This window comes from Haliaeetus albicilla, chromosome 6 (genome assembly GCF_947461875.1).
Source record: "Haliaeetus albicilla chromosome 6, bHalAlb1.1, whole genome shotgun sequence".
NCBI lineage: Eukaryota > Metazoa > Chordata > Aves > Accipitriformes > Accipitridae > Haliaeetus > Haliaeetus albicilla.
The window spans coordinates 28215932-28243246 of NC_091488.1; the positions used below are offsets into that span (position 1 = coordinate 28215932).

Genomic DNA, 27315 nt, shown 5'->3' on the forward strand with positions numbered 1-27315 from the left:
TCAAGCTGCCTTTTTCTCATGAAAAGGCTTCTGAAAGAGCATAATTTATGAAGTAAAATTCCAGCATGAGCATAGAAATGTTTTCCTTTTTCCTTCACATAATGAAATAGAAATTGGGCAATAGCATATGCCACTCTAATAGTTATACAGACTCATAGTGCTGGAAACCTGTGCCTTTTCCTACACAGATCAAAGATGCATTCCCACATTAGTATGCTGTATTTCTTATTCACACCTATTAACCTTAACATATCAACTACCTTGATAGAATTTGGCATTTGGCTAAACCTAAATTAAGTCCTTTGTTTCCACATGCTGGATACCCCCTGAATTCTAACAGGCAGGAACTGTTCCATAACCACACTTCCAAGCAGCCTGCAAAGCAGTGCCTTTGCCTTCAGCAATTGCATGCCAGTGACTCATTCAAGTGACCTTATTTGCTCATTAGAAGCCCTAGGTGCAGGTTGCAAATGTCAGAGAGCCTGAATTAATTTTTTTTTTTAAAAGCATATTTTTGTAGCATTTTGATGACAATATTTGTGATACCTCAGGTGTCATCTAGCCATTTGCTTATAGACAACTCTGACTTCAAAGGTCTTCATGCACCCTAAATTCATGCCAACAATAAGTCTATGACGCTGGTATTCATTCACTCTAGCATTACAATACTTTGATATGTTATGCTATGTAAAAATGGCAATATTTGTAACAAAGTAACCATTTTTACCCATGACTTTTTTTCCTGCTTGCACTTTAGCACTATGACAACGTGAAATGTCAAGATACAAACAGAGATAAGCTTAGTAGCAATTTGTATTCCTCAACATCTACAGACTTCCGTGCTCACATATAAAATCAAGGTGTCAGTCCTTGAATACCTCACACTAGGGTGTGGGTCATCTTGGAAGAACACGATGTAGAATGGAGCGACCCAATGTCAAGTAAAATAAGACAAGAGAGAAGACTGTAGTAGAAAAGGGAAGGAAAAACTGACTCCAAGCTGGATGTGACTCTTTACATAGCTATTGACTGGCTGACTGTTCCGAAAAAGACTTTCCAAACCAAGTGGGACCAAAAGGACTGTCTACTGACTACCACTTCTCTTACAAAAGTACAATAAGGTTTGCTACACTAACAGCCTACAAAGAAAGAAGAGCTGAAAGAATGACATTTTCAATGACATCAGAACAGAGGAGTGCCTACAAAAATGTAGGCCAGTGTGGCAGGAAGGTCTGTATTTTTTAACATACCTGGTAACATATCTGAGAAGCTATATATATATATACTAGTAATAGTATATTACTACGATATACTGATATGCCAAAGCCATCCACTTAATAAAGACAAATCTAATGACAAGTGTTACATGCACTAATTTGACTAATTCAATCCAGTAAACAAACTTAAACCTAGGTTGTGAAAGGATCATCATCTCCTACAACTCCCAATATCATTCAGATAAACCTTTTATTAAAAAGAATTTAATCAATATACTATAGCAATTTGCTCTTCAGGCTTATCCAGTAACTGCCTCAGAATATCAAATTAAAAATCCACCAATTTCTTAAAAAAAACCCCAAAAGAGTAACAACAAAGTCTTGTTTCTAAGTACTTCTGCTTCACTTTTAAGTTCCAAAGGGATCATAAAGAATTCCTTTTAAAGTGGAGAGGTTGTTCTGAAGATTTAATGTCACATGTGACCATATTTCCTAGTTATAGGACACATTAATTTTTTTTTTTTTTTAAATCTCAGGTTAAAAGGTTCCATTACAAAACTATACATAAAATTCATGGCTCCAGTTGCAGGACAAGAGTTAGAAACAAAGCTAGTCAACATTAAAACACCCCAAAGTATTTAAAGAAAATAGATACTAAAACTCAGCCTGCTGGATGTTGGGCAGGGAAGAAGAAAGAATGCTGAAAGCAAGAATAGGAGGGCAATAGTGGTTGTTAACTTTGGGATATGTTTCATTTAAGAACTGATACTATAAACAGTTCTTCATTGTTTCTATACTATAAAAGTTTGACTACTCTAGAAGACTGAGCTGCAGTAAGAAAACTTCATGATTTTTTTTTGTTTGCCTGATGCAAAGTACTGTTAAAGTCAGGTATTCTTGATTAGTAACTTAGAAGTCTCAGCCAAGAAAGACTTAGCATATCTAAAAGAAATGAATGCACATAATTTGCATCTCTCCTGGTTAGGTGGAGTATAAAGTGGACTTCCTATGGACCTGTGTGCTTGGTAAAATATTTGATACCTTTACCTTTCTAAAAATAAAGCCAAATCCTTCTTGAATTGAAGTACCAAAAAGAGCCTCAATCTCCTGCATGCTCTGAAAACCATGCTATCCTTTTCTTCTGCACTGTCTCACTGTTACCAGTCTTAAAAATATTACAGAAATAGTGTAAGTTAGCCCCTGTTTACTGCTAACAGCTTACGTAGTTACCAATACTACAGAAAATAAGTAGATCCAAATCTAAACAGCACTGTCACCCACATGCTAACTTTTGCCTTTTGATCTTGCAACCAGAGGAGATATGAATAGAATAGACAATTTTTAGGGTGTCCTGCTACAAACAGAATCACAAATATTTCACATGGACTCCTCCCCCGTGAGAAGCGAGGTAAGTTTACTTACTCTCTTTTACCACATGCTGCAATACCTCAAATGTGCTGTCACTTAAGATCACGCATACAGTTCATTACCGCTACTCAGCTAAGTAGAGGATGCTTAAGGAACTGCTGTAATGTGATTCTGCTTTTGAGCTTAGTTTCAGAAAAGTGTTTCAGTGACTATCTGCATCTTCCCGTTCTAATGTCAAAGCATTAGGTATGTCTAGTTTAAGATGAAGTTTCCTGAAAATACGCTTTTATGGTGATGAGCACGTAAGCACATCGCATACCAGTTATAACTAAGATTTCAGCAGTTCTTTAATACACTTGATGGTAGTTCCACAATTCCAGGGTTTTCCTTGGGTTAGGAGCAAACTTTTACACAGAGAAATGGGATAATGGAGAGCTTCTGTCTTCATTATCAATGAAAAGATACTGAGAACGTAATTGGTAGATACAGTACTGCTTAGCTTTCTCCTAGACAGAACAGAAATGAAAAGTTTACATACATTCAAGGTGTTTATGGCCAGCTTATTGTCCAAGGACTTTGCTAGCAACAGGCACTAAACAGAAGTGAGATTTTTATGATGTAGGCATCAGGGTATGTTGTCTTATTTGATGCATCTCCTTCAGAAAAGGATTCCCAACGCTTCATCCCATGTGATGACTTTGATGAGCACATAGTGACCTTGTTAATATAGATAATAAACAAGCTTCCCAGATAAAGAGATCTTAATTAACATAAATGAGACTTCTATTTCAAAGGCCAAAGAGAAAAGAAAAAATGTAAAGATGCCTACAAACCAAATCAAAAGGTTTTAACCTGTTAAACTCACATTTTCCTTTTCACTCCTTTGTTATTTTCTCCTCTTTATGCACAACAGTTTAAAAAGAAATATTATGATTTTTATTTCAACAATAAACAGAAACCACTGCAACTGCCTAAGTTCTGTTTCAGGAAAGTCTGATGAAGACACATTCAATCTGCTTTTATAAGGTAAAACTACAAATTTGGGGCAGCTAAATTATTTGTTCAAATGCACATGCCCAACTCTAGCAAAGTGTCTTTATGAGATTTTCTTTTCAACTGAGAGGAGGTTTTTTATTCTCCTGGCATGGGAAACACTGCTGTGTTCACCTTGAGGGACAACCATGCAAAACACTGCAGCTTTTTAAACCTGAAGATCGTTTCCAGCTCTGTGAACCAGAACTTGCACAATCTCGTGAGATATGTCTGCCTAAGTACTTGTATTATTCAGAACAATTTGCATCTTCAGAATCCGAGATACTGGAAGGAAGAGAAGGTTCCTACCTTCAGACTTAAATATCCAAGGTTAAATCAGGCTGAGAGCCAGTTGGCAACAGTTCCCTCCCAGAGGGTTTTCAGGAATTTCCCCTGGTTCATCCATTGAACTGCCACAGAATAAAATGAATAGGGGAAGATTGTTGAAAAGGTGATTTATGGGAAGATTCTACATTTGTGATTCCCAAGTAAGAATACTAAATTAAGAGAACTACTTCCTTTCAGAGTTGCAAGGAGTACAATACTGTAAAAGGGGACAGACGCTTCCTTAACCAAACGAACAAGGCTCTCAGCAGAGGTGAAGAAGCACTATGTTTCACAGAGAAGAGCAGCAGCAGCAGCATTTAGAGCCCTCTGCTGCCACCAAGATCAGAGAACCACAAAATCCACTGTTTGCTTGGGACAGGAGGGATTAGTCAGACAAAGCACCTTAACAAAAGCAAACGATGGTACTGGGCAGTTCCATTAGCAATAAAAACTTTAGTTAGTGAACAAAAAGCTAATATTGATCTTTATGCTTTAACAAAGGTCTTTTAAATTTAAACTATCTATAATATATGACGTAAATAAAATTATACTGCACACACTTAAAAGACAAGGATGTGTACTGACAGTAGCATATTAAAAAATATGATATAAACTGCAAATATGGAAAATTATCTGTATGCCTTGTTTATATCATACTTGTTTTGAATACACTTGAGCTGTTGTTAAGTTTCAGTATGATTTTCAGTGAACCAAAATAAACATTAAGGATGTAAGAAAATCCCTGATCATCTACTACTAAGTGAATAGCAATCATTTTCCAGTGAGTTTCTGCTTACATTAAAAAAAAAAGAAATCCCAAACCAACAAACAAAAAAGCCCCAATCCATTAGCAATGACTGTTTCTGGCCAAGACACAATAGAAAGCTGTTTCAATGCCCAGTGTGAACTAGCAACAGATCAACTTACTGAAATCTAACTGGGCCTTGAATTGAAAGGTAAAACCAGTGAAAAGCAGATTTCACAAATTGCTTCATAAAAGCTACTATAGAGCAGCCTCAGCTGAAACAGGACCAACGCGTCCAGGATTCTATGCAAACAGTAAATGCCTAATTTATATAAGAAAAAGGGATTCAGGTAGTGTAAAATAGATACATTAAGTGTTTCTGAAATGACTGAAAAATTTAGAGCACTGATAAAAACAAAAAGGCTGCTTATATTAAATATTTAGTCAACAAACTGGTCATAAAAGTATTTCCATAAACATAAAGAAAGCCCAATTAGTTTCAGAAGCCTGAGCACAGCTTAATCTTAGCTGTAAATACCAAGGAGCAGAATTTTTGTAACAATGTGTGTAGGGTATTTACACACCCCAAAAAACAATGCCTAGGTATTCACTTAATTTACACAAACCAGAAAATGAAGTTAGGAAAACAGCCTCATATACAATTGTAATTAAATACAAGCCTGATGAAGATGTGCTATGGAAAAGAGAGAAAATCAGTGATACAAAAGTTATTAAGAGTGAGATTTTTCAAAAATATTTCTTACGCATTTCTGATTATTGAACCTCTAGCATCTTTGAAAAAGAAAGGCAGAAAGTAAACAACAAAACATGGATTGGATTTAATTGTATCTGTATAAGTATCAGAACAAAAAAGTCATGCTAATTCTGTTATGTGTTGTAGTCCTTAACACTGAACTTACACCTTTTCCATCTGCAGAACTCAAAGAATTTCATACAAGACAGATAAAATGCAGTAGCATCAACTTAAACAGGTGAATACCTGAAGCCTATGACAGTCAAGTATTGGCATATCTCACAACACCAGATTAAGATTTTACTACCCCACTCTACCTTTGCCAGGAGTTCCAGTAGCAGCACAGAGGTAGCAGAAGAAAGCACTAAAGAAAGTGGGTTTGACTTGATGTTTCTAAACCAGAATCCCGCTAAGTCCCTCGGATGCTGTAGGTCAATTCAGCAGTGCTCAGGAGTTAAAGCAATACATTGAACTAAAGCAACTGAAATATGGCAGTAGTTGCCTGAAGTTGCTGATAAATAAAAGGAGAGTAGGCCAAAACTGGAACTACAGTGCTTTAAACTGACACAGCAAGATTTACTAGACTGTGTTTGTCAAAGGACTTGAAACAAACTGAATTTGGGCAAATTAAATTCCTCCGGCAAGGTAGCATTCATTTTTTGAATCTCCCCCAATGCTACAAGTTTGGATACAAATGCAAAACCAGCCAATTACTCAAGAGTAATCATTTACTGCTCAGCTGAGCTAAGGGCACATTCTCAGTCCACCCAGTTACAAAACAGAAAATGTACAACTTTTGTGATGAAGGTTTAAGCTAATGCATTTTCCTGTGTGACTGCATGCACAGCCTCATCTTATTGTGGTCAATTTCTACAGTTTAAGAAGCAGGAGTTACTTGCTTTTTCATGTCTCAACTTAATTCCAAAAAACAAGGCATCACAAGGAAACTTTAACGTAGTCTTTAAATTGCAATTTTTTACTTTTAGTTTCTACAAAATGATCTCTTATGAAGAAGGCAAATTTCTAAATTATTTTTTTGCTGTACACTAAAAATTAAAGCAGGATTATACTGATGACGAGTAAGTGGTTTCTTACCTTCTAACTACAGTTTGCATTCATATTAGAAAACAGAAATTAGTTTTCAACTTCTAAAGCTTTTCTGTACAAGCAAAACAGTGAAGAAAAGGATATTTTCCTGGAGTTTCAATACCCACTCTGTAGTCCACGTAACTTTGATATGGATGGAAGTTGAAAATAAAAATGAGACCTGCTCTCTCAAATGCTATGACCTTATTGGATTCATGCTTTTCACTTACAAAGGCCTAGGAAAGAAAAAATAAAAATCTAATACTGTAAAATATTTCATTTCTAACTGAATTAACATAAAAAAAAGAAAAACCCCACTGCTTCTATACCTTATTCCAAGTAAAACAGTCAAAGATTCAAGCAACATAGATAAGGGCATTAACATGCAAAATGAAATTGTTTACCTATGTAATGTCATATAAGATTTTTGAGTACTAAACTGTAGCTTACTTTTTATAAGCCAACGTAAAATTAAAGAGTTAGAAGCATGTTAGGTACAGAGTACTTGAAAAATTCTTGCTTAAAGATCAGTAACACGGTCTTTTTATCACACTTTAGCAAAAAATGGATTCCTTTTATCAAATCAGATCTTCAGTCTGCTTGTTATGGGGATCTGCATTCCATCTACTGTTAGTAGTTCAGAAAGTGAAGCACTGGATATGTTTTTTTGTTTGTTTTTCAAAACCTGTGTGAGAAATAGCTTTGATAAGCCACATTAAACTGTTGCACATACCACCTTTGTTCTATTTGCTAAAGCCATTAATAAATAACTTGACATCCATTTAAAAAATTCTTTAAAGTGGATTATGACTAGTATGGAATAATTAAACACTGACAAATTATAATAATTGAGTTGCTTTGATAAAAAGTACAGTGCAATATTTGGCTAAAAAAGGTAAATACAAAAGTGCCAGGTTGAAGACCAGGAGACTATATACCCTACTGAAAGTGTTTTCTCAGTAACAGAGTAATAATTTATATAAAGTAAATTGTCAGAACAATTTACAGTTTCCCAAAGCAATCCTTGGATTGGATTACAGACAATTTTATAGCCTGCTTTACTTTATCCAATCTGCAGTTACTAAATAAAAATAGCAAAAATAATAGGAAAAGAGCTTGCTATAAAGCTAAAAGGAGACTGTTTCACATTTCTATTATCTGTGGAAGATATTTCAGTGACACGTTTTGACAACTTGAAATATATGGTGGGGCATTACGCAGTGCATAATAAAGTGCTGTTTAAAATTTCTGCATGCAAATTTGGTATTCTTGTTATTCTGAACATGTACCCAACTGGTGACTAAAAACTTATCATTTAGTATATATAGCTTACCGGGGGAGATGCAAGCCAGCCAAATCTTTCCTCCAATTTATTCATATCTCTATCAAATGTATTTAGGAATCTATAGCGAAGAAGATGATCCTCAGTAAGATTAAACTGTCTTCTGGCATAGTGGTAGCTCTCATTATTCCCTTTTCTGGGGAAGTCAAGCCATTCCGGATGTCCAAATTCATTACCTACATTTAAAAATATTAAGGATCTGTGAAATCATGTGCTAAAAATAGAATAAAACTGCAAAAGAAAGATACATTAAAGTGTATTTCCTTTCTACAAGTGTTAAATTCCAAAGAATAATTCTCCATATATAAATACTCATTTTGATATTAAAATGTCTCTCAGATCTTTCATACTTGTGCCAGGTTTGTTTGACCAGTGAAACCACCAGAGCAAAATATCCATGGACTCCAGGGGAAACATAAAGTGCTAAATGAATTATAACCTCTATGCTATCATGCCATGCTTAAAAATTTCTCATCCTTTAAAGAGGGCAACAGAAATTCAGTCAACCGGGATACAAATTTTAGAGTCACTATGAAACCTAAACCCATCACTTTAACAGTAGAAATCCATTGTTTTAGAGCACTTAACAGAAATCAGCGCTACCGTTCGTTTAACCGCAGAGGCAGAAATCTCCCATTTTATCATTTAAACTTCAATTAAAAGACCAGTTAGATGCACTTTGACCACTTTTTTTGAACTTTTTATCCTGGCTATAAATACTGTCATTATTGTTTCCACAGTGGTATAAAAATAACTATTTAATAAGATGACTTGAATCTCGGTTCCTCACTTCCTAGAAAAATTCAAAAAGACATCCTAGTTCAAGTAGCAGGCTAGATTATAGACAGTAAGGTGCAATGCTTAATGATGATGCATTCAGTATTTGATACTGAAAATAAGTGACTTCAGGGGTGTGACAACTCAGGAAATCTAACAGTACACGTCAATTCAGCAACCTTGCAAGGGGAGCTCCTTTTCCAAACATAACACACTGTCACGAGCACCAGAGACATTTCAGGTTGGAATGAAGCATGATTGAGCACTGTGTTCCTCTGTATGCCCACCCGATCAGGTCCCTTTGTGCATGTGTAAATGCCACTGTATTTCATTTTCTATAACAGCAGTGCTTCACAAGTTTGCCAGTCTCATCTTGATTATCTAGCCCACAGAACTACTGAATAGACTTTAAGACAAGGAATAGGTTTATTCAGACATAGATCACACACCATTAAAAAAGAAGGAAAAAAGTAATTTAATCAAGAAAAAGCTTAACTTCCCTTATGTAGAATCTCCAAAGCAAATCTCAGCTGTCAAAGCTGAAGTTTCACAGCAACACCTCATTTGGGAGTCAGTATTTTGAATGACTTTCATGTATCCAAAGTCGTCTTGTTTTATATACTGTCATTATTGCAGTTTGAGACAAATCCAAATGGACTTAATGGTTCTACCTCGTGCTATAATCCGCTGCCTAGCAGACTCTCAGTCATTTTAGACTATTCATTTTACACAGGATTAAAATGTGTTAAGTGCCTTGAAAGTTAAACACACATTTCAAAGCCTATGACAGTTGATTCATCACAAACATTTCATAGAGATTACACAGAACATCTACTCACCATAAAACAGAGACAAGTAGTGTACCTGGAAATATGTATGGGAAGCAGTATGATCAAATTTAAGAGGGTTTCTATTTTTTTTTAAAAAAAAAAAGGATCCTAACTACTTCTACAAGCAGTTACTCAAGTTTTGTCAATAAACTGGAGGTTTGTGGGAAGATGAAGGGCAGGGATGCTGAGAGAAAGCAAACGTTGTTTCCTGGATGGATACCCTACATGTGCAGCCACCATCTGCTGTCCCACACAGCCTGCACTGCCTGGAAGGCCTGGAGGATATGGTCAGCAGTGACAACTATGAATGTACATTTTCAAAGTGATTTTTGTATATTTCCATGCTTCACAGGAACAAAGAAATGAACAGAGAACAAAAAAGAAAGGCTGCATATATATTTAGGAGAATCCTTCACAGTGGTATCCATTTTGTAAACGAACTGACAAGTTGTAAATTAAATTTCCCGTTCAAAAGCTAAACCACTAAATTTCATATTCAGCTCAAAACCAGAAACAAATATAAAAGAATCAGAATCGCAGCAGGACTTTGAAAATGACCTTGGAATAATGCTGGACTGAGCTCTTAAACTGTGCTAACAATACGGTACGGAAAATGAGGAAAGATATTGCTACAAAACAGACACTGTATCTAACTAAATTCAATATTCTTGTAAGAGCTGGGCGAAGTATTACCTTCTTTCATGATCTGTGCACTATTGAAAAGATAGACTACATGAGATAGTTCAGTTAAAGATAGCAAAAACCATCAGAAAGTCAGAGATGATCTGTATCTTGAAAAGATAGCCAAGAAAATCGTACCTATTTGTTCAAGAAAAACATAAAAACAGGGGAAATAAGCAACAGAAGATAGCAAATAAGTTAGACTAAACTAGCCCATCATTTCAATAGAGTATTTCACTGTAAGTAGAAAGTTTATACCATATACGAACTCCCCCACCTCCACTCGCTTTGCCTGTTTCCCCACAAAAGTTCTTTGAATGCTGCATTTTGTTGGTTTTTTTTTTTTAAAGAACAATAGAAGCACAGCAAAGTACAAAAGCAATGTTATTGTTCTAGCCATTACTAATGGTCATTAAGAAAAAAGGAATTTAACATAGTGCAGCAACCTGATAGAAGATTAAATTACTTACTAATGTCTGTAAAGCATGTTGAGGGTCTAAACACTGACTGCTCGCAGTTTAAACGTGTTTCTGTGGGCACCTTCTGGACAACACCCTCATGAGTTTTTTGCATGTGTTGCTTGATTTTAAAAGGGTCCCTTGATTTCTCTTTTGAGAAAGAAAAATAGAAGTTCATACATAATGACAGAACAAGTTGAAGTAGGCATTTTTGGTTATGTTTTTAAGATGTGGTATAGGGAGAAGGAACTAACATTTAGGATGCAAGCAGGCCTTCCAATAAACTCCAGAGAGTGTTTTTGCACTTGAGATGCACTGAGGCTATCTAAAAAGAAGCATGACCGGCAGGTCGAGGGAAGTGATTGTTCTCCTCTACTCCACTCTCATGAGACCCCATCTGGAGTTCTGTGTTCAGCTCTGGGGCCCCCCAACATAAGAAGGACATAGACCTGTTGGAGTGAGTCCAGGGGAGGGCCACGAAGATGATCAGAGGGCTGGAGAACTGCTCCTAGGAAGGCAGGCTGAGAGTTGGGGTTGTTCAGCCTGGAGAAGGGAAGACTCCAGGGAGACCTTATAGCAGCCTTGCAGTACTTAAAGGGGGCCTACAAGAAAGCCAGAGAGGGACTTTTTACCAGGGCATGTAGTGATAGGACAAGGGGTGATGGCTTTAAACTGAAAGAGGGTAGTGTTAGATTAGATGTAAGGAAGAAGCTCTTCACTGTCAGGGTGGTGAGATACTGGAACAGATTTCCCAGAGAGGTTGTGGATGTCCCATCCCTGGAAGTGTTCAAGGCCAGGTTGGATGGGGCCTTAAGCAACCTGGTCTAGTGGAAGGTGTTCCTGCCCATGGCAGGAGGGTTGGAACTAGATGACCTTTAACATCCCTTCCAACCCAACCTATTCTATGATTGTAAAATCTTTTAAAAAAATACACACCTCACTACTTTTTTTTTTTTTCTTAATTGCTATTTTTTCCTAATTTAACTTTACAACAAATGAGGGGAGGGTCTAGGAAAGGGAAGGTACAGGTAACTGACCAACACTCATTTCTAGAGATAACTAATGCTACCTGTGATACACGCACTGCCCCCTTCCCCATGTTCCACTTCTCATTTCTGAGAAGAATCAGCAACATTCACTTCTTGATAATTGTGAAAGCCTCTAAGCATAGAAGTACTATCTGGGTTTCTTTTCCTGTAATTAATTTGCTGTTTGATGTAAAGGTCCGAACTACAGATTGACAAGAAGCCAGCTGCTACAAATGATACAAATCAAGACAACGGAACTAATGTGGGGGAGGCAGAGAACAAAGCTGAAATTAGCTGAAATTTTGATTAGAGAAACAAACCAAAGACAAATCATTGAAGTGCAATGCCTACTAATTTTATCTAGGAATTAATTCAAGTTTGCTACTTCCTACATATTGCACATATAGGACAACTTTACTATGTACAAGATTTCAAGATCACAATTTTAACAAACAAATTAACTTCCTATTACTATAATGAAAATTTACATCACACTTGTTTATTAGGCTAGAAATGCATTTACACCACAAAGTAGTTATGTTCCTGATGACTGCTTTGAAGCTTCTCCCCACAGGTCATTAAAGTTTTCTTAATCTCTCTTCTTTAGACATTTTTACTAGCAATTCTCTCTCAAAGAATCAGGCTAAGCAGAACTGAAGGCATATTTAAAAGATGCAGCAAGCAGTGTCAAGAGATGCCTGTTATTTTGGTTTGTTTGTATTTTGAATTAAGTATGACATTAAATACTTTAAAAGCAGTTAAAGCAAGTAGTTTATTTGATACATCAAAGATAAGAGTTTAATTACATGTGGAAGGCTGAACAAGTTCTTAAACGATCTAAAATGCTATAAAAAAGATCCTATTTAAAGCTGATGAACTGGAGACTGAACACATTGGGACAAAATTTCAACAGTTCCACCTTAACATATTTCTATCAAAGTAAGTAGAATTACGCCAATTTACACAAGCCAGATAATCAATTCATTCAGGAGTTGTAACTGATTTGAATTTAACCTCACTACCTTTGTGAACAATGATGACAATGCAACAATCTGCAGATTATAAATAGAATCAATGTAAACTAGATCTAGTTAGCATACGGTATTTATCATTATTTCAAAAAATAAACTTTTCAAACAATTAATCCTCATTTTCCCTAGTTGTGAAGCTCTTGGATATTAAGTAATTCTGATACTTTGTATTTACTCATGTTTGTACCGAATCTTTTAAACATTAATACTACCAAAACCAAATAAGAAACTCTATATTGCCTTCAAATTATGAGAGAATGGGCTTCATTACAAGCATTCATTAAATCTTGTCATCCATGTAACAATATAATAAAGTGAAATTCCAAATGGACTCCTCCTGAAACACTTGGCTTAGATCACTGGGAGACCTTAATTTTTTTTTTTTTAATCTCTCTAGCACTTGTATTCAATGACATATGGGTCCAGAAAAGACTAACAAAATCAATTCAGGCAAACAATTATATTGTAACACCTACATAAAACAGACTAAAGAAAATCTCACACATGAGGTAATGGTAGAAAGAGGTATTGGTAAAGCCAGTTCTGTGAGAAAAGTATTTTTCTCCCATTTTCTGAAAATACCAGCTATTCCCTCCTTGCAGTCTATGGTAAGGCAAAAATCAGGATAAATACCATATTTGTTTTGAAACTCAGATCTTTCATCTCTCCTAGGAGAGAAAGGAGGGGATGCTTAACCTTGCCTGTATTAAGTGATCAAAGAATGCATCTCCTCTGGTGTGATAGTCATGAAAAACACAAGCATGCCTCTAACATATCAAAGACATAGGAAAGTGTTAAGTCCTTAAAATGTTTACCCCAGATCACACCAGGGATACAGTACTCTTGAGACAAGGGGAGTCAAAAGAATCTCAGTAGACATAATAAAGGGATGAAAGACGATGTTTAGTGCTATCCACAGTAGCTGACTAGAAGAACCAGGCCAGCTACAGAATGAAATTGAGGAATTCTCTGGGATGTCTGACTTGTTGCTCCAAGGAGAAATCTTTCAGCTTATCTAGAAATGTAGTTTCAGTGCTATGATTAATTGTTGAAGCTCTGAAGAAAACAAACAAATCAATCACATTAAAAAAACCCCTTCAAGATAACCTGAAATAAATTTTCAGAATGTTACCCTTAGATATATGAACCACAGCTTTTTGCTTTTTGATAACTACCAGTAGTTGTGAAACTTTCTGTATAAGACTGTTTCATAAAATAAGATTTGTGTGCTGGGGAATATTAGCTCTAGCAAAACCTTAATTGGGACAATATACTCTCCATCTCTTCTTTTGAGACTTTTATATTAAAAAAGCCAAACTGGGTGACAGAGAAACCACTTATGGATTCAAAGAGTTTGGGACCACAGTCTCCTACAGAGGTGTAGGAGACTTGCTTGTCATGATCCTGGAGATTCTGCAGATGACCCTCCTCCCTTCACTTATCTGTTTACAATTGGTATGACTAAAACTCAAAACATTTCAAGAACTCTGAAAACTGGTTTCTATTCTTACTTAAGAAATGAAAATGTAGATTTTCAAATCAGAAAGAATAAAGTACAACATAAAAAAATTTTACAAACCCAGGAAAACTGTGTGTATATAAACACATCCACGACAAAGCTTTTGGCAACGCAAAGTTGTACAACATTGCTCAGCAGGAAAACGTTAACTTTAGAAACTATATTCATCACCAAGTATTTTATTACTTTTTATAGTTTTATAAAAAGGGCGCTTACTGATTACTGATCTTTTCTCCTCCAAAAGAGATACCTTTGTAGTATATGTCACTTACAATAAATGCCTTTTGTCAAACAGATCAGCTTTATTATTCCCTCAGTCATCAAGGCAAACAGGCACAGGTTAATACAAACAAGCCATCCAGGAAAGCAAATATTCTGATATCACAGACTTTGCTTAAATTCAAGTGGCTTCATACTTTACCATTTCTTTTTTACAGAAGCTGACAAATGTTTACTGAGTCTGTGCTCTTGCAAGATACTGTACTAATTTTATACTACTGTTGAAAGATCCAGTACTCTGATTTTCCTATTTTAATATACCAGCCATTTCAAATCACACCATGCTACTGCTTGGTACACAGGTTGTCAAGCCCGATAAATACAGTTAATCTTTACTTGTGATTAGATGTCCTGAAGTTTTGCCTCTCTATCAGAAGTTCTCAATTTTTTTATATATACTACAACTTGCAATATCTAACTAGCTTTTTTTTATATTTAGCTGATTGCAGCACTTTCAAAGTTCAGTGATAAGTTTTTCTAAAATATTCTCATCAAATCATATTTATTGTAATCTATTCCTAACACATCCTATTTAGCAAGCAAGAGAAAACCAGAAATCCTATTAAATCACATTTTTCCCAACCAGTTACGGTACATTCTTCTCTCACGTACGTCCTCATTTTAAACTGGAAAAAGTAATTTTTAAAAATTTCAACTGAATTCAAGAGCAAAATACTGCTGTGAAGTAAAACAGAAACAAAAAGAAATAAACTCCCACCTGAAACTTCTGTGAAATATGTTTTACTTCATCTCTATCAGATTCATATGCTATTAAAATGACACAGTGACACCATAGTTCTCTTGCGTATTTCCAGGTGCTGTGTCTGGCTTACCTAAGCAGCTTTTGGGCGAGAATGACTATAATTCAAAGCACTTTAGGAACAGGTTAAGCTCTCTGTGCTTGCTCATACATCTGCATGGCACAGAACAGAAATATCTTTAGCTTCTGAAAACAACACATTCCCTCATAGTTCCCATCTTCAACAATATCCCTTAAACAGCTCTAAGCCAGCTGATGCATCCTCACATACTGTATCCGAAGAGGAGCTAGCGCAGTTACCCAAAACTCTTGCCGTCTCACATTTCAGGGAGATTTTGGTAACACTTAAGCACAGTTCTGCCCTCTCTTCAAAAAAATGTTTAAAATTAAATAGAATTTTCTGGGTTGTGGTATACCAATAAATGACTTGCTTCTCTCCCATTCCCCCTTCCTATCAAGGCTGGTCTGTCTTCACTCATTTCCTACTGATGTTAAAAAGTTGGAGATATCATACTGTACAATTTTATAATGTTGATAAAACAGTTCCAAGTTCTTAAAGGAGATAATTTTCCAATTGTTCCAATAAAAGTTCCAACCATACTAAATAGCATTGTTTAGTCCTCTTATTTCAAATCTACACCTTTTGTCGGATCAATTACAGAAAAAAAAAAAGCCCAAGTAACAAGAAAACAAGCAATTGTGCTCAGAAGCACCACCTCTGTACCTGTGTTAGGAAAGGCTGGATGGCTGAGGAGCTTGCTTACATAGAGAAGTAGCCAGTCACAGGCATAGTGGAGAGACCATAGCATTGCTTACTATGATTTACTTTACTTTTCAATAGAAGCAGAGCACATGACGGTTATGCCAGCGTGTTCCTATTTAGTAGAGCTATATTTAGACAGAAAAAACCATTTCTCTGGAACAAATAAGTCTTTCATTTATTTATTTGTAGTGTTCCATCAAAAGAGTATTCAATGAAATATTTGTAGTGTCACTGACAATAGTATTCAGTTTCTAGGGGCAGAATGTTTTCCCTTGAATGCTTTAGTGAGCAGAGCTCAAGAGTTTCTGCAGTTCATACCGACAGACAAGAAAAGAGTAACATGAGAAGTTATCTAGTCTACAAGGGACCCTGAGAGGATGGTTATTTTACTAATCTACTCTTAGAAACTTTCAGTTCTATAAGTTTACATTTTGGCACCCCTCCCCCAGTGTAGAGTAATATATTTCAGACTTAAAATTTACTCCATGCTCTCATACAGTATTTAAAAAATTGAGTAACAATGTAAACTATTTGTTTTGCTGTTACACTGAAGCAGTTTCCATTTAGTTGTTTCTATTAGCTGCATCTTCCTAAAAACAAGAGACTGACTTGGATACTGTGACATTCCCACCATGATCTATGTGTACAGGCACAGTATAAATAATTTAGTTAACCACTTCCAAGAGGTCACTAAAATATTTAGGAATAGAAATATTCCACAACACTTCGTAAAGGTTAAAAAAAAAACAAAACCAAAAAACAAACCCACAAAACACCAAAAAAACGAGTGTCACATACTGCCAGGTATTGACTGGTACCACAACTGACAGGTTAATGGGCTTAAAAAGTGAATCAATGACCAGACTGGAAAAGGAAGAGGTCACACAAAGATGGCAAACTTTTTGCATTAATATATTCAATAAATAGCAGTTTTCTTACTGGTGTCAGTAAGTCCAGAATTTAATCCTCTAATTTTGAAAGAGTATATAAAGGATTATATTACTGAAAGAGAAAGAAAATGTAAACCAAAGAGAGAAACTACTTGAATAGCATTTGATAGATATGAAAGTTAAAGCTTTTCAATATGATGTAAATAAAAAAATGAAAGTTCAGTAATATTCTTTTCTTGCTATAGGAACAAACTAAGTTAAAATGAAATAATTATGCATTTGTTAACAGCACAAAATAAGAAAATTTGAAATTAAAGTTTGACCAATTCAAAAAGCAGCTCATAAACAAAAAAAAAAAAGAAAAAAAAATTACCAGCTTGCCTTTGGAGTCTAGGCATTCACAAGAAACTTACATATCTTATACGGAGCACAAGTCTCATAAGAAGCAGCTGAATGAACTGGGACTGTTTAGTCTGGAGAAAATGAGGCTGAGGGGAGACCTTATCGCTCTCTACAACTGCCTGAAATGGGGTTGTAGTGAGGTGGGTGTTGGTCTCTTTTCCCAGGTAACAAGTGATAGGACAAGAGGAAATGGCCTCAAGTTGCACCAGGTGAGGCTTAGACTGGGTATTAGGAGAAATTTCTTTACTGAAAGGGTTGTCAGGTATTGGACCAGGCTGCCCAGGGAAGTGGTGGTGTCACCATCCCTGGAGGTGTTCAAAAAACACGTAGACAAGGCACTTCAGGACATGGTTTAGTGGGCATGGTGGTGTTGGGTTGACAGTTGGACTCGATGATCTTGAGGGTCTTTTCCAACCTAAACGATTCCATGATTCTATGAACTTACAATACAGAGAGGACTGCAATAGATGTCAAATCTGACAAGCAACAAAGATGTCTGGGAAGGCAACTTTGTGCAAGACTGGACAGTGTCAGATATTTTTGCAAACTTCTCTATACTGGCTGAATCTAAAAGGAGTTGAGAAATTTCTCATTTATTTGAAACAGAAAAGTTTTTAAATACCCCAAGTGACAGATGTCAGGACTCTTGAATATATAAATATTAATCAAGTGACATTCAAAGATACCGACAGCGAAACTTTCAACTTCTAAAATGTTACAACGCTTTCAAAGAAAATAAAGCTTTATATTTACATTGACAAATATTAACACAGCACTATGTCTTCACACAGTTCTATACAACTATTTCAAGCAAATAAACAGAAAAGAAAATACATGAGTCTTGTTCCATAGAACTGGCAACTTAGCATTTGGTAAGGTGGTGATAGGGGGAAAAAAAAAAAATAGGCATTTTGTGAAAGAAGGAGCACAATGCAGACAAAAAAAAAAAGGAAAAAAGGCAGACAGTACAGTCTAAAGTAAAAGTCAATGGACAAAACAGAAGAAGGTAGATCGTGAGAAGCCGTGCAGGTTGTGGAGAAGTCATTTGAAGGAATTGAGACAAGAGCATGGAGAAGTGGGCAGTAGTGAAAAACAAAGCAGAGCACCAGAATGACAATGTTTAAATTAAATGGTCTTATCTGGGGTGGGGGAAAGACAGGGAAGTAGCAAAGTATGCTTGTGTAAGGGAGAAGTCATATCCCAAAAGATACTTGGGTTTTCCTTGTAAGGTTAATTTTTCTGCACATGCACAGACATCCACCTCAGCCCTGCTACCCTGATTCCCTGACTGCAGATGTCCTAGTCATGCAAGCCTCTGAAAGGTAAAAACGATGCACAGAGAACATCAGCTCTCGTATTCAGACACTACTCAAATACACACAGAGTCCACCTGCAATAGCATATAATCTATTCTGGGAAATTGGCTCCTTTCTTTCTTTTATATACATCATTACAAGCACTACGAATACTTACATCTAAACGCATACTTCATATGCGGAATCGATGCAACAAGAAAACAAAAAGGCAGATAAGGCACTGATTGGGAACTTGTTCCGCTCTCCACAAATCAGGCTGGTCATCCTTATGCCAAAACCAAAAAAAACCCAAAAAGCCCACAAAGTCTTGCTTTCTTGAAACAATATGAATCAGCCACCAGAGAATACTTCTGGTTGCAGCTCTGAACCGCTTCTTACCTAATGTCCTCAAACAAGCAGTACATTCCTGAGAGTCCTCCTAGAATCACATATCACTGCTTTGAGCCTACATTAAAGCTTCCTTCTGCCAGCTACCTCCTGTCCTCCACCTGAGGCTGGCTCAAACCTGTCACACTGAGAATGTATTTATAAACATCCTAAAAATAATTTGTTTTAAAAAACAACTTCTCAAGACCTCCACAATTTTAAACATCTCTTATTTGCCATTGTTTTCAGTGGACCTGGGCAATTTTCAAAATTGCCAATACCCAAAACCTGGGTATTTTGAAAAACACAATTACGTGGCTATTGTTAAGTCTTTGAAAAAGGCACAGCATCATACTGCTAGCTACACCACCTTTTCCTCAAAGAGATGGAAAACACCAAACAGCCAGTACAGCAGCTGAAGCAAGCAGTACCTGGGCACTGTGGCACAGTTCTTAAGAGTCCAGAGACTTACCTCTGATGTGCTCAGTCTCAAGGCTATAGCTGCCAATGTTAGACTCCTCTGATGTAAAACACCAAAAGTATTTCTAAGTTCACATACCACATATGTTTCATGTAATTAAGGACATGGAGTTATTTGCATTCTGAAAGTTACATAAGTGATTTGTGAATTTTGTAGGTACAAGCAGTATTCTGTTTGCAGGACTCGGCACTGTTTCAAAGCAACCTATTACTGTAATGTCTCACCACTGTGAGCTTACATATACACAAATATATATAAACATTATATATAAATTTATATAAAAATGTAATCAAATGGTCTATTTGTTTCTAAACACAATTCTACACAACAGCTGAAATCTTAGGTGAAACTAGTATCTAACTTGAGCCATACTTTAGATAAGAAATTTGCTTGAGAATTAGTTGAAACAAACAGAAAAAATGTAAAATCAAGCAGAAAAACAGCTCCAGAGCTAGGTGCACTGCATGTGAGCTAGTCCTATTCTGGAACATTTCCAGTTTGCAACATTCTCCCTATAGAAAAACTCCACTACAACAGTGACCATGCTATCCATGCGTTTTTTTCAGCAGTGCACTCACCAACATTTTGGATGTGCTACCTGCCTACTCAGCCCTCAACCTCTTAGTGAAAATACATATGAGAGAATAGTTCATAATGGTAGATTATCATTGTTGTTTTCAAATGTATGTTTTCTAGATTTATATGAGGGTAGCCAGGCTGAAAACATGGCTTGTACTTCAAAGACAAGGCAGCAGTGTTGTGACAGCCCTTACTTGAGCTTATTTTGTATTCTCTGATTGCATTTAATTGATATCTATTCTTACAAAGACCTGCTTCACTTATAAAAGTTACCCTGGAGTCAGAGAAGCCTGTTTATGACTATGGTCTTTAGCAGGTCTTTCAGACATGTATCATATGACATGTCCTAGCACTACACTTTGCTCTGAGATATGGAACAAATGACAAAGTTGTGCAGAGCTCCTGAAGAAAGAGCAAGAGAGAAGTCTGATATATTTGTGATAGATGCCAGCACATCTCATCATGGCATGCTGACTGGCATATGAACTTTCTGTGCTTAAATAGCCCAGGTTTTACAGTCCAGCTCAGTTCTGATGAAGGTATAATTAACTGATCTGCTGTGAGTCAATGCAACCCCTGTATAATTAGGTCTGGACATAGTTTAGTCTCTGACAGAAGTTGTAAAAGGTCAAAGGCCTTCTCTGAGTCCTTGGACCAAAAAAAAATTTAAAAAAAAATTAAAAAAATACACGCAGAAACCAGCACAGAAAGTTAAAGTATCCTAATGTCAAAATAAAAGTGTACAGAAATAAAAAGGAGTACAAAATTTCATATAAACTTATAACGCTCTCATACAGAGAATCTTAATGATAGCAGAGAATTTCACCACACTGAAGTGTGAAAAACCAGTTAAATGATTCCAAAATAAGCCACATATCACGTTTGATAAAACTTTTTACATTAAAATCCTTGCAGGTTCCTAACCTGGCAATTAAACATTATAGCAACATACATCAAAAAAGTTTTTGAACATAATCACATCTTCCAATTACATACTGTTTACAAAATACAGATCAGTAAGATACAGACATATTTTCAAAGTGTTCTTTCAAGTGTTTTAATCATTACGGAGTTTGACAACACCACTTCAATATAATGCATGTAGTGCTTGGCTATTAAATCCAAACCCATTGTTAAGAAGAAAGGCAAACTTTATGACCCAAATTGCATATTACCAATGTTTCAGAATACAGAAAGCCTTCCAAAATGAGAAGAGTTGCAAACATTTTAAAGCCAGGTTTCTTTTACAGAGTTCTCAAAATAATTTGTTTCAAGAAATGGACTTGCCTCAGTGAGCTGATAAAAAAAGCACAGCCCTGGCAAAATCCAGCTTTCCTACTGCTCAGCGCAGTGCATTTTGTTTCTACAACTACTTCAATTTCATTACTTAGCAGGAAGACATTTAAATTTTTATTATACTTCCATGTCGCAGCAAAAGAATGTACGAGGCTGATACTAAATAATGCACTGAGGATTTAAGGTTAGATCAGGTTTGTTTGTCGTTGGTTGGGGTTTTCTCTTTGTGTGGGGCTTTTTTGATTTTTTGTTTGTTTGTTTTTCTTTTTTTATACACAGCAGATGAAAATGAATGCCAACTACTGACACTGAAAAAAGATTGGCCAACTATCCCCTTTGCTTCAGGGCTACTGCTGTGGGATGAATATTAGCCATCCGTAAAATTCAAACATGCTGGGGAAAATATAAATAACAGAAGCCACATTTTGTGTCATATGCTTTGCTAATAGTTTAAAACAATCCTGAGATGATATATCAGTTAACCAATCTGCTTTCCTATACAGTTATTAAAGTAAATGTGATACATGAGATAAGAAGATTAATGAATTGTATGTGTAGACAAAGGACTCTGAGTGTGGGCAACAAGTAAAACCAAACGCTTCATACTGCCACTTTCAAATGCTCGTACTAAACCATTTTCAGACAGCAATACACTGTGTGAGCTCTAAGAGGTAAAAGGGCCCAAAATGTATCCCAGATATGTATGCTTGAGTTTACCAGTTGACGGCTAGTTTGTGTAACTGAAGTTATTTAACCCAAAAGGACAGTTTGAAGAAAGGAGAAAGTAAAGGGTGAATCAGACCCAGCAGAAAATGGAAAACCATGTTTATAAAAAAAGCCAAGATGCTATATCAGGAGTGCTAGAGGCCCTTGCTGAGATTAGGGCTAGCCAAGATTGGACTACACTGCCAGTCACAGCAATTGAAAAGCAAAAATCCAGTTGAAGCTCTGAGCTGGCAGCCACTGCCTCCTACAGCTTTAAGATATTGCTTATCAGTTGCCCCATGCTGCCTTGCAGGGCAATAAGTAACTCTGCACAAGTCCCGCCTAGCCCACTTGGACTGCTTGCAGCAATCGGCAGAAACTGCTGCAGGTCCTCCAGGCATAGCTGTTGATCCACAAAATAGCAACATGCCACTGAAAAAAGAGTGATGTTGCTCTCATTTGTAGCCCATAGTCCCAATTCAAGCATCGAACAGCTGAGTAACTCTGCATAAGATATTACCCTGGGAAAAAGTGATGAGATGTGTGTCTAGTTGCTAACACAAATGTTGGTTCAATGTTTTCTAGCTCTATTTAAAGACAAAGCAAAACCACCAATCCCAAATCAGAACATGTCACAGTATTACATATTACTTTTTTGGCATTTCCACTCAAACCAGTAGTGTTTCAGTATGATTTGCTAGGGTTTTAGAAGGAATTTTTATCTAGTAACTCGACTAGTAACAAGTCATAACATGTTGCTGTTCAGAAAAACATCTAACAGTAGTTCAGATAGGGATTATCATGACTCAGACAACAGATTTAAGTGGTTAAAGAATGACACTAACCAAAGTCAAAACAAACTGACTACTTAACATAGAAAATACAAGCCTGCCAAAACCTCCTTGTGGAAGTGTCAGTGTTTTGAGCAACCTGAGGAGGAAAGGGGAAGCCTTGAGAGTTTCAAATTCTCATTTGCACTATGCTGAATTAAACAGTACATTTAATTTCTGATTAATTTTCCTTCTGCTTACGAGTAAATAAATAGAAAACAGTGCTAAAACCACTTTAAATTCTATCAAGAGGAAATAATTTCCTGATTTTTCATCTCACAAAAATTTGACTTTTCATTTTAATTTGGAAAGAAAACTAGCTTAGAAATACACTAATATTCCAAAGAAGAAAACTGCTGCTTTGCAACATATGTTTCAAAAGCAGTATCCTCAGTGGTTCATAAATATTCATACGTATATCAGAAGAATGTTCCCCATCAATTTACCTACTTGTGTACTCACTGTTTCAGCGTCTTTTTTTCCCTTTCAGCCTGTTCATTGTTATCTTTAGGGTTTTTTTGTTTTATGGGGGACTTTTTTTTAAGATACTCCTACATGAGAAATGAAAGAAGGTGACTGGTTTATTTAAGACTAACTAGACACTTGAAAGCAATTTTTGTAAGGGATGTTTATTAGTTTTAGCATATTTCCGAACTGCTAGCATAGTAATTGTATAGTGACAGCATAATCTGTTGCAAGATCTCTGCTCAATACAGTCAATCATAACCAGGACGCCTAAGGCAAGATAATTCATACTGTTGTGGGTTTGGGGTTTTTGAGTGGTGTTTTTGTTTGGTTGGGGTTTTTTTTGTTTGGTTTGTTTTGGTTTGGTTTTTTTTGCTATGTGGAAATGGATCTTGAGGCTTACAAGTTTGTTTTTTTCAGAAAGAACAGTTAAGAGATCAGTACTGAGGGTCTCTGGTACTTTGCCACGCTACAAAAGGAAAGAGTTTTAAGAAGAGTCACATCTGCCTAATGATTGACTGAACTATTTATGACTATCAGCCAGTATACTGAACTGACTAAGTAGTCATGGAGTTCAGTCACGGAACAGAAAAGGTATGGTGCAAATTGAAATGCCTTACCTGTCTGTAAATGAGATCTACTAATGGAGGTGCACAAAAGGTACGTATTAATGAGCAAAACCCTCTGATGTTGTAAATCTGACCTGTTCAAGGCAGTAATTGGCCTGGTGTTCTCTCTCCCTCTCACTGGAAGAGGGACCAAGTTTCACAGTTTTCAAAGTGTTATTCTGAACTTTTTGCAAGATATCTGTCAGATGGAGGGTAACTGCACCTGCATGATGTTGAAAATCAAAATTCATTTAAAATCATTGAGATGTGCTGCTTCCACAAAAATACTTAGTCTTGGAATGCTCACTACATCAGCTTTTAAAATTTAGCACAGATTTGCAATTGCATCACATGGGTGTTATGCATACAAATGTTTTATACGGATGGAAGTGTTACAAGATTTAAACCTCATCCTTGGACCATCTTTATTCGCTTCTCAGAGTATAAAAAACAAAGGGAAAGTTAAAATACAATAACAACATAATGCTTGCATATTATTAAAATACTTTTATGATTATTTACACCACCAGAATAGCATAAAGATTGTAATTAAGAAACAGTCTCTGAAGAGCATTACCATCTAATACTAATCTACAATTAATCACATCAGACACCAAGAACTTCTGATGCCATGCTTTTAGACTATGACATAAAACCCCTAAACCAAATGGTTTTGCACAGTGTAGATGTAGCAACTTTGTGAAGCAGGTCCCTGTTTGAGTAACTGAGGATGGTGCTGCCAGTGTGCGTGTGCATGTGGAGACTGCAACTAATGCAAAGGCTAGGGCAGACCGTTATAAGTACCCTGATGAACAGATGGGCTGGATTTACAAGTGTAATTTAAAGATAGTCTCAACTCACCTGTACATTAAACCAGTGTCAACACAACTGAGAAATGGATGAAAAGAAAAAAAATACAGGAAAAGATAAAATAGAGGAAAGAAGAAAAACCATTAGAAGGTTTAGATAAAGCCCAGCAGGCAATTGCTTTGGAAGCCAATGCAAAACATCGCTCCTCAGATAAAAAGAGGACTTAGAGAATTGGTACTGATGGCACCTCTGCTACAAGTAGCAAGTGATTTATAAAATAGCCTCCAAAATCTGTAAGATTAGAGAACAATTGTCCAGTGAAGCCTTCATCATATTTTTTGTTGGCATGTGGGGAGACAAGAAAAAAAAAAATAGAAAAAAAAATCTTGCAATTTGAGAGAACAGGCTTAAAACAAGATGTTTGTTGAAATTTAAAACACAATAGGGAAACAAACTAGACTGTAACTGAATGTTACTGCATTCTTTGAAAAATCAGTTGTAGCAGAAAATGCCCTTTCTGCAGTTTAGGTAATCTTTCACATTCTCTTCCCCTTGTACTTCTGAATAGGGCTTGCCTTTTCAAGGAACAGCTTTAAGAGACATCAGAAGATCCACAAGATGCACTGGCTTAAGTGGCATTATTCCACTCCCCTTTCTTCAGGTAATCATTCTCACTACAGGCAGAAAGACTAGAGAAAATATTTTGGCCATTTGCCCCCCTAGTAATATGCCTTTTGATAAAAAGCTTTTAAGAGGTACTCAGAGTGTCATCGCACAGAGCTTCTGCCGATTTTGTATTTCACCTACCAATTTTCAGGTTTTAGTATAGAAAATTGTTCAAATAACTAGGAAATCAAAGACCCAGTAACACACTCCAACATTTCCTCATGACTAGCATATTACGTATGTAACTCCAGATACGTATCAACCCATACATTAAGAACACCAGTGTGAGGTGTATGTCCATGTGCTGAGCAGCATGGGTTCAAAAACAGAAGCAGAGGATACCTGCTAGACTTCAAACTACTGGTGATGGTTCTTGATTTTTTTATTTAGAAAAGCCTCAGAAGAGCTAAAAAAAGTCTAAGAACTTTCTATAAATAACTTGTTGAAATCACCACGTCACTTCATGCCACCAGCTTTTATGAAGGAAAACACTACTCAGTGTATGTTATTCCTCACCCAAAGCCATCAGGAAAGCGGAAACTATGTATTTTGTTATCTAGCTGCATTTATATTGATGCAAGGTGATCTCACATTATACAGTTAGGTTAGGGACTGAGACACCAAGAGTGAACAAAGTGACCTGCCTGAAGTGACTGGCATATACATGATAGAAAAGAAAAGTATCTTTTTTTACAACTCCAGCTTACTTCCTGAATTTGAGAAAAGATCAAATGGAATTTCTAACATTAAAAAGAAATCTGACCAACTCCATCTGGGGGGCTTCACTGGGAACTGATCAAGTGCTCTTTCTTATTGGCTGGGTGGTGCAGGTGGGAAAGAAGTTGCATTTTGGATGGTGCGTCTTTGTGGCAGCTGGGGAAGGGACGATTCTGAACAAGTGTCTTCATAGTTCAGAATGCTAACTTTTGTCTAGAGTCATTGCCATAAGAAAGGAAGGTATCATGAAGCAAGACTGGTTATCTATCTTAATAGTAATGTTTTTTTCAAGCAACTTTGTTCAAAGGAAGTTAGGAAACAAGTAAATAGTCGTAGATGAATGGTCTAGCACTGTGAATCTATGAGATTCAGTTTCCCAGAAAGAGAGATTCGCCTAGAGCTATTCCCTCTCTTCATTCCATTATACTGTGCCTCTTTATTTGCAGATTACAGCTATCCCTTCCAGTTTTGAAATTCAGCAATTTGCTATATACAGACACAAACATGACAGTATTCATCTTATAGTTGAAACACATTTAAGTTAGCCCTAAGACCTGAATCAGCTGAAGGCATAACAAAGCTGGGAGCCTCTCAAGATACAACTAACTAATCATTTTAGGTCTTCCTTGTGACACCAAGTCAATAGATACAAAATACATTTACACTGGTAAATGAGAATTGGAGCAGAAATTATTTCTAGATTACATTACAGCTGCTTAAAACATGATAAAATTTTCATTTATTTTTCAGGTTTTGAAACAAGTACTTCTGAACTAGCTGTATAAAATAATATAAGCAATCTCATCTAAGTAGCTACCTCCAACTTTTCTTCCTTGAATAATTTTTTACTAAAAGAAAATTTTAACACCTACTGCTCCTTTCTCTACCCCAAAGTTTCATGTAATTGCTGGAATTTATTTTGCATGCATGTATTCATTAATTATTTTAAAACATTATTTCCAAAAATAGGATTTCATTTCACTGAAAGATGTATGCATTCAAAGTACCATACTTCATGCTGTCATTGCACTGTATACAAAGAAGTGATACAGCTTTCTTAGGGCCCAAGCTGAAAATGTATTTCAACCATATTAGGGGGCACATAATGGTTTTTGCACCTTTAAGTCAAAAATTCTTTGTCAAAGGAAGAAGTAAACTTTGATTTCAGAAAAAAAAAGCCTGCTTCA

General features: G+C 36.2%; 1 protein-coding gene across 4 annotated transcripts in view; it reads right to left on the reverse strand.

Annotated features, from left to right (window-relative positions):
* GBE1 (1,4-alpha-glucan branching enzyme 1) overlaps positions 1-27315 on the reverse strand; it is a 187227-nt gene that overhangs the window by 20168 nt on the left and 139744 nt on the right. For all 4 annotated transcript variants that reach the window (XM_069785389.1, XM_069785386.1, XM_069785388.1 and 1 more), the window contains 2 exons: positions 7863-8047; positions 6635-6765 (listed from right to left, as the gene is read on the reverse strand). In XM_069785389.1, coding sequence (XP_069641490.1) covers positions 6635-6765; positions 7863-8047 — 316 coding nt within the window. The remainder of the gene's footprint in view (positions 1-6634; positions 6766-7862; positions 8048-27315) is intronic.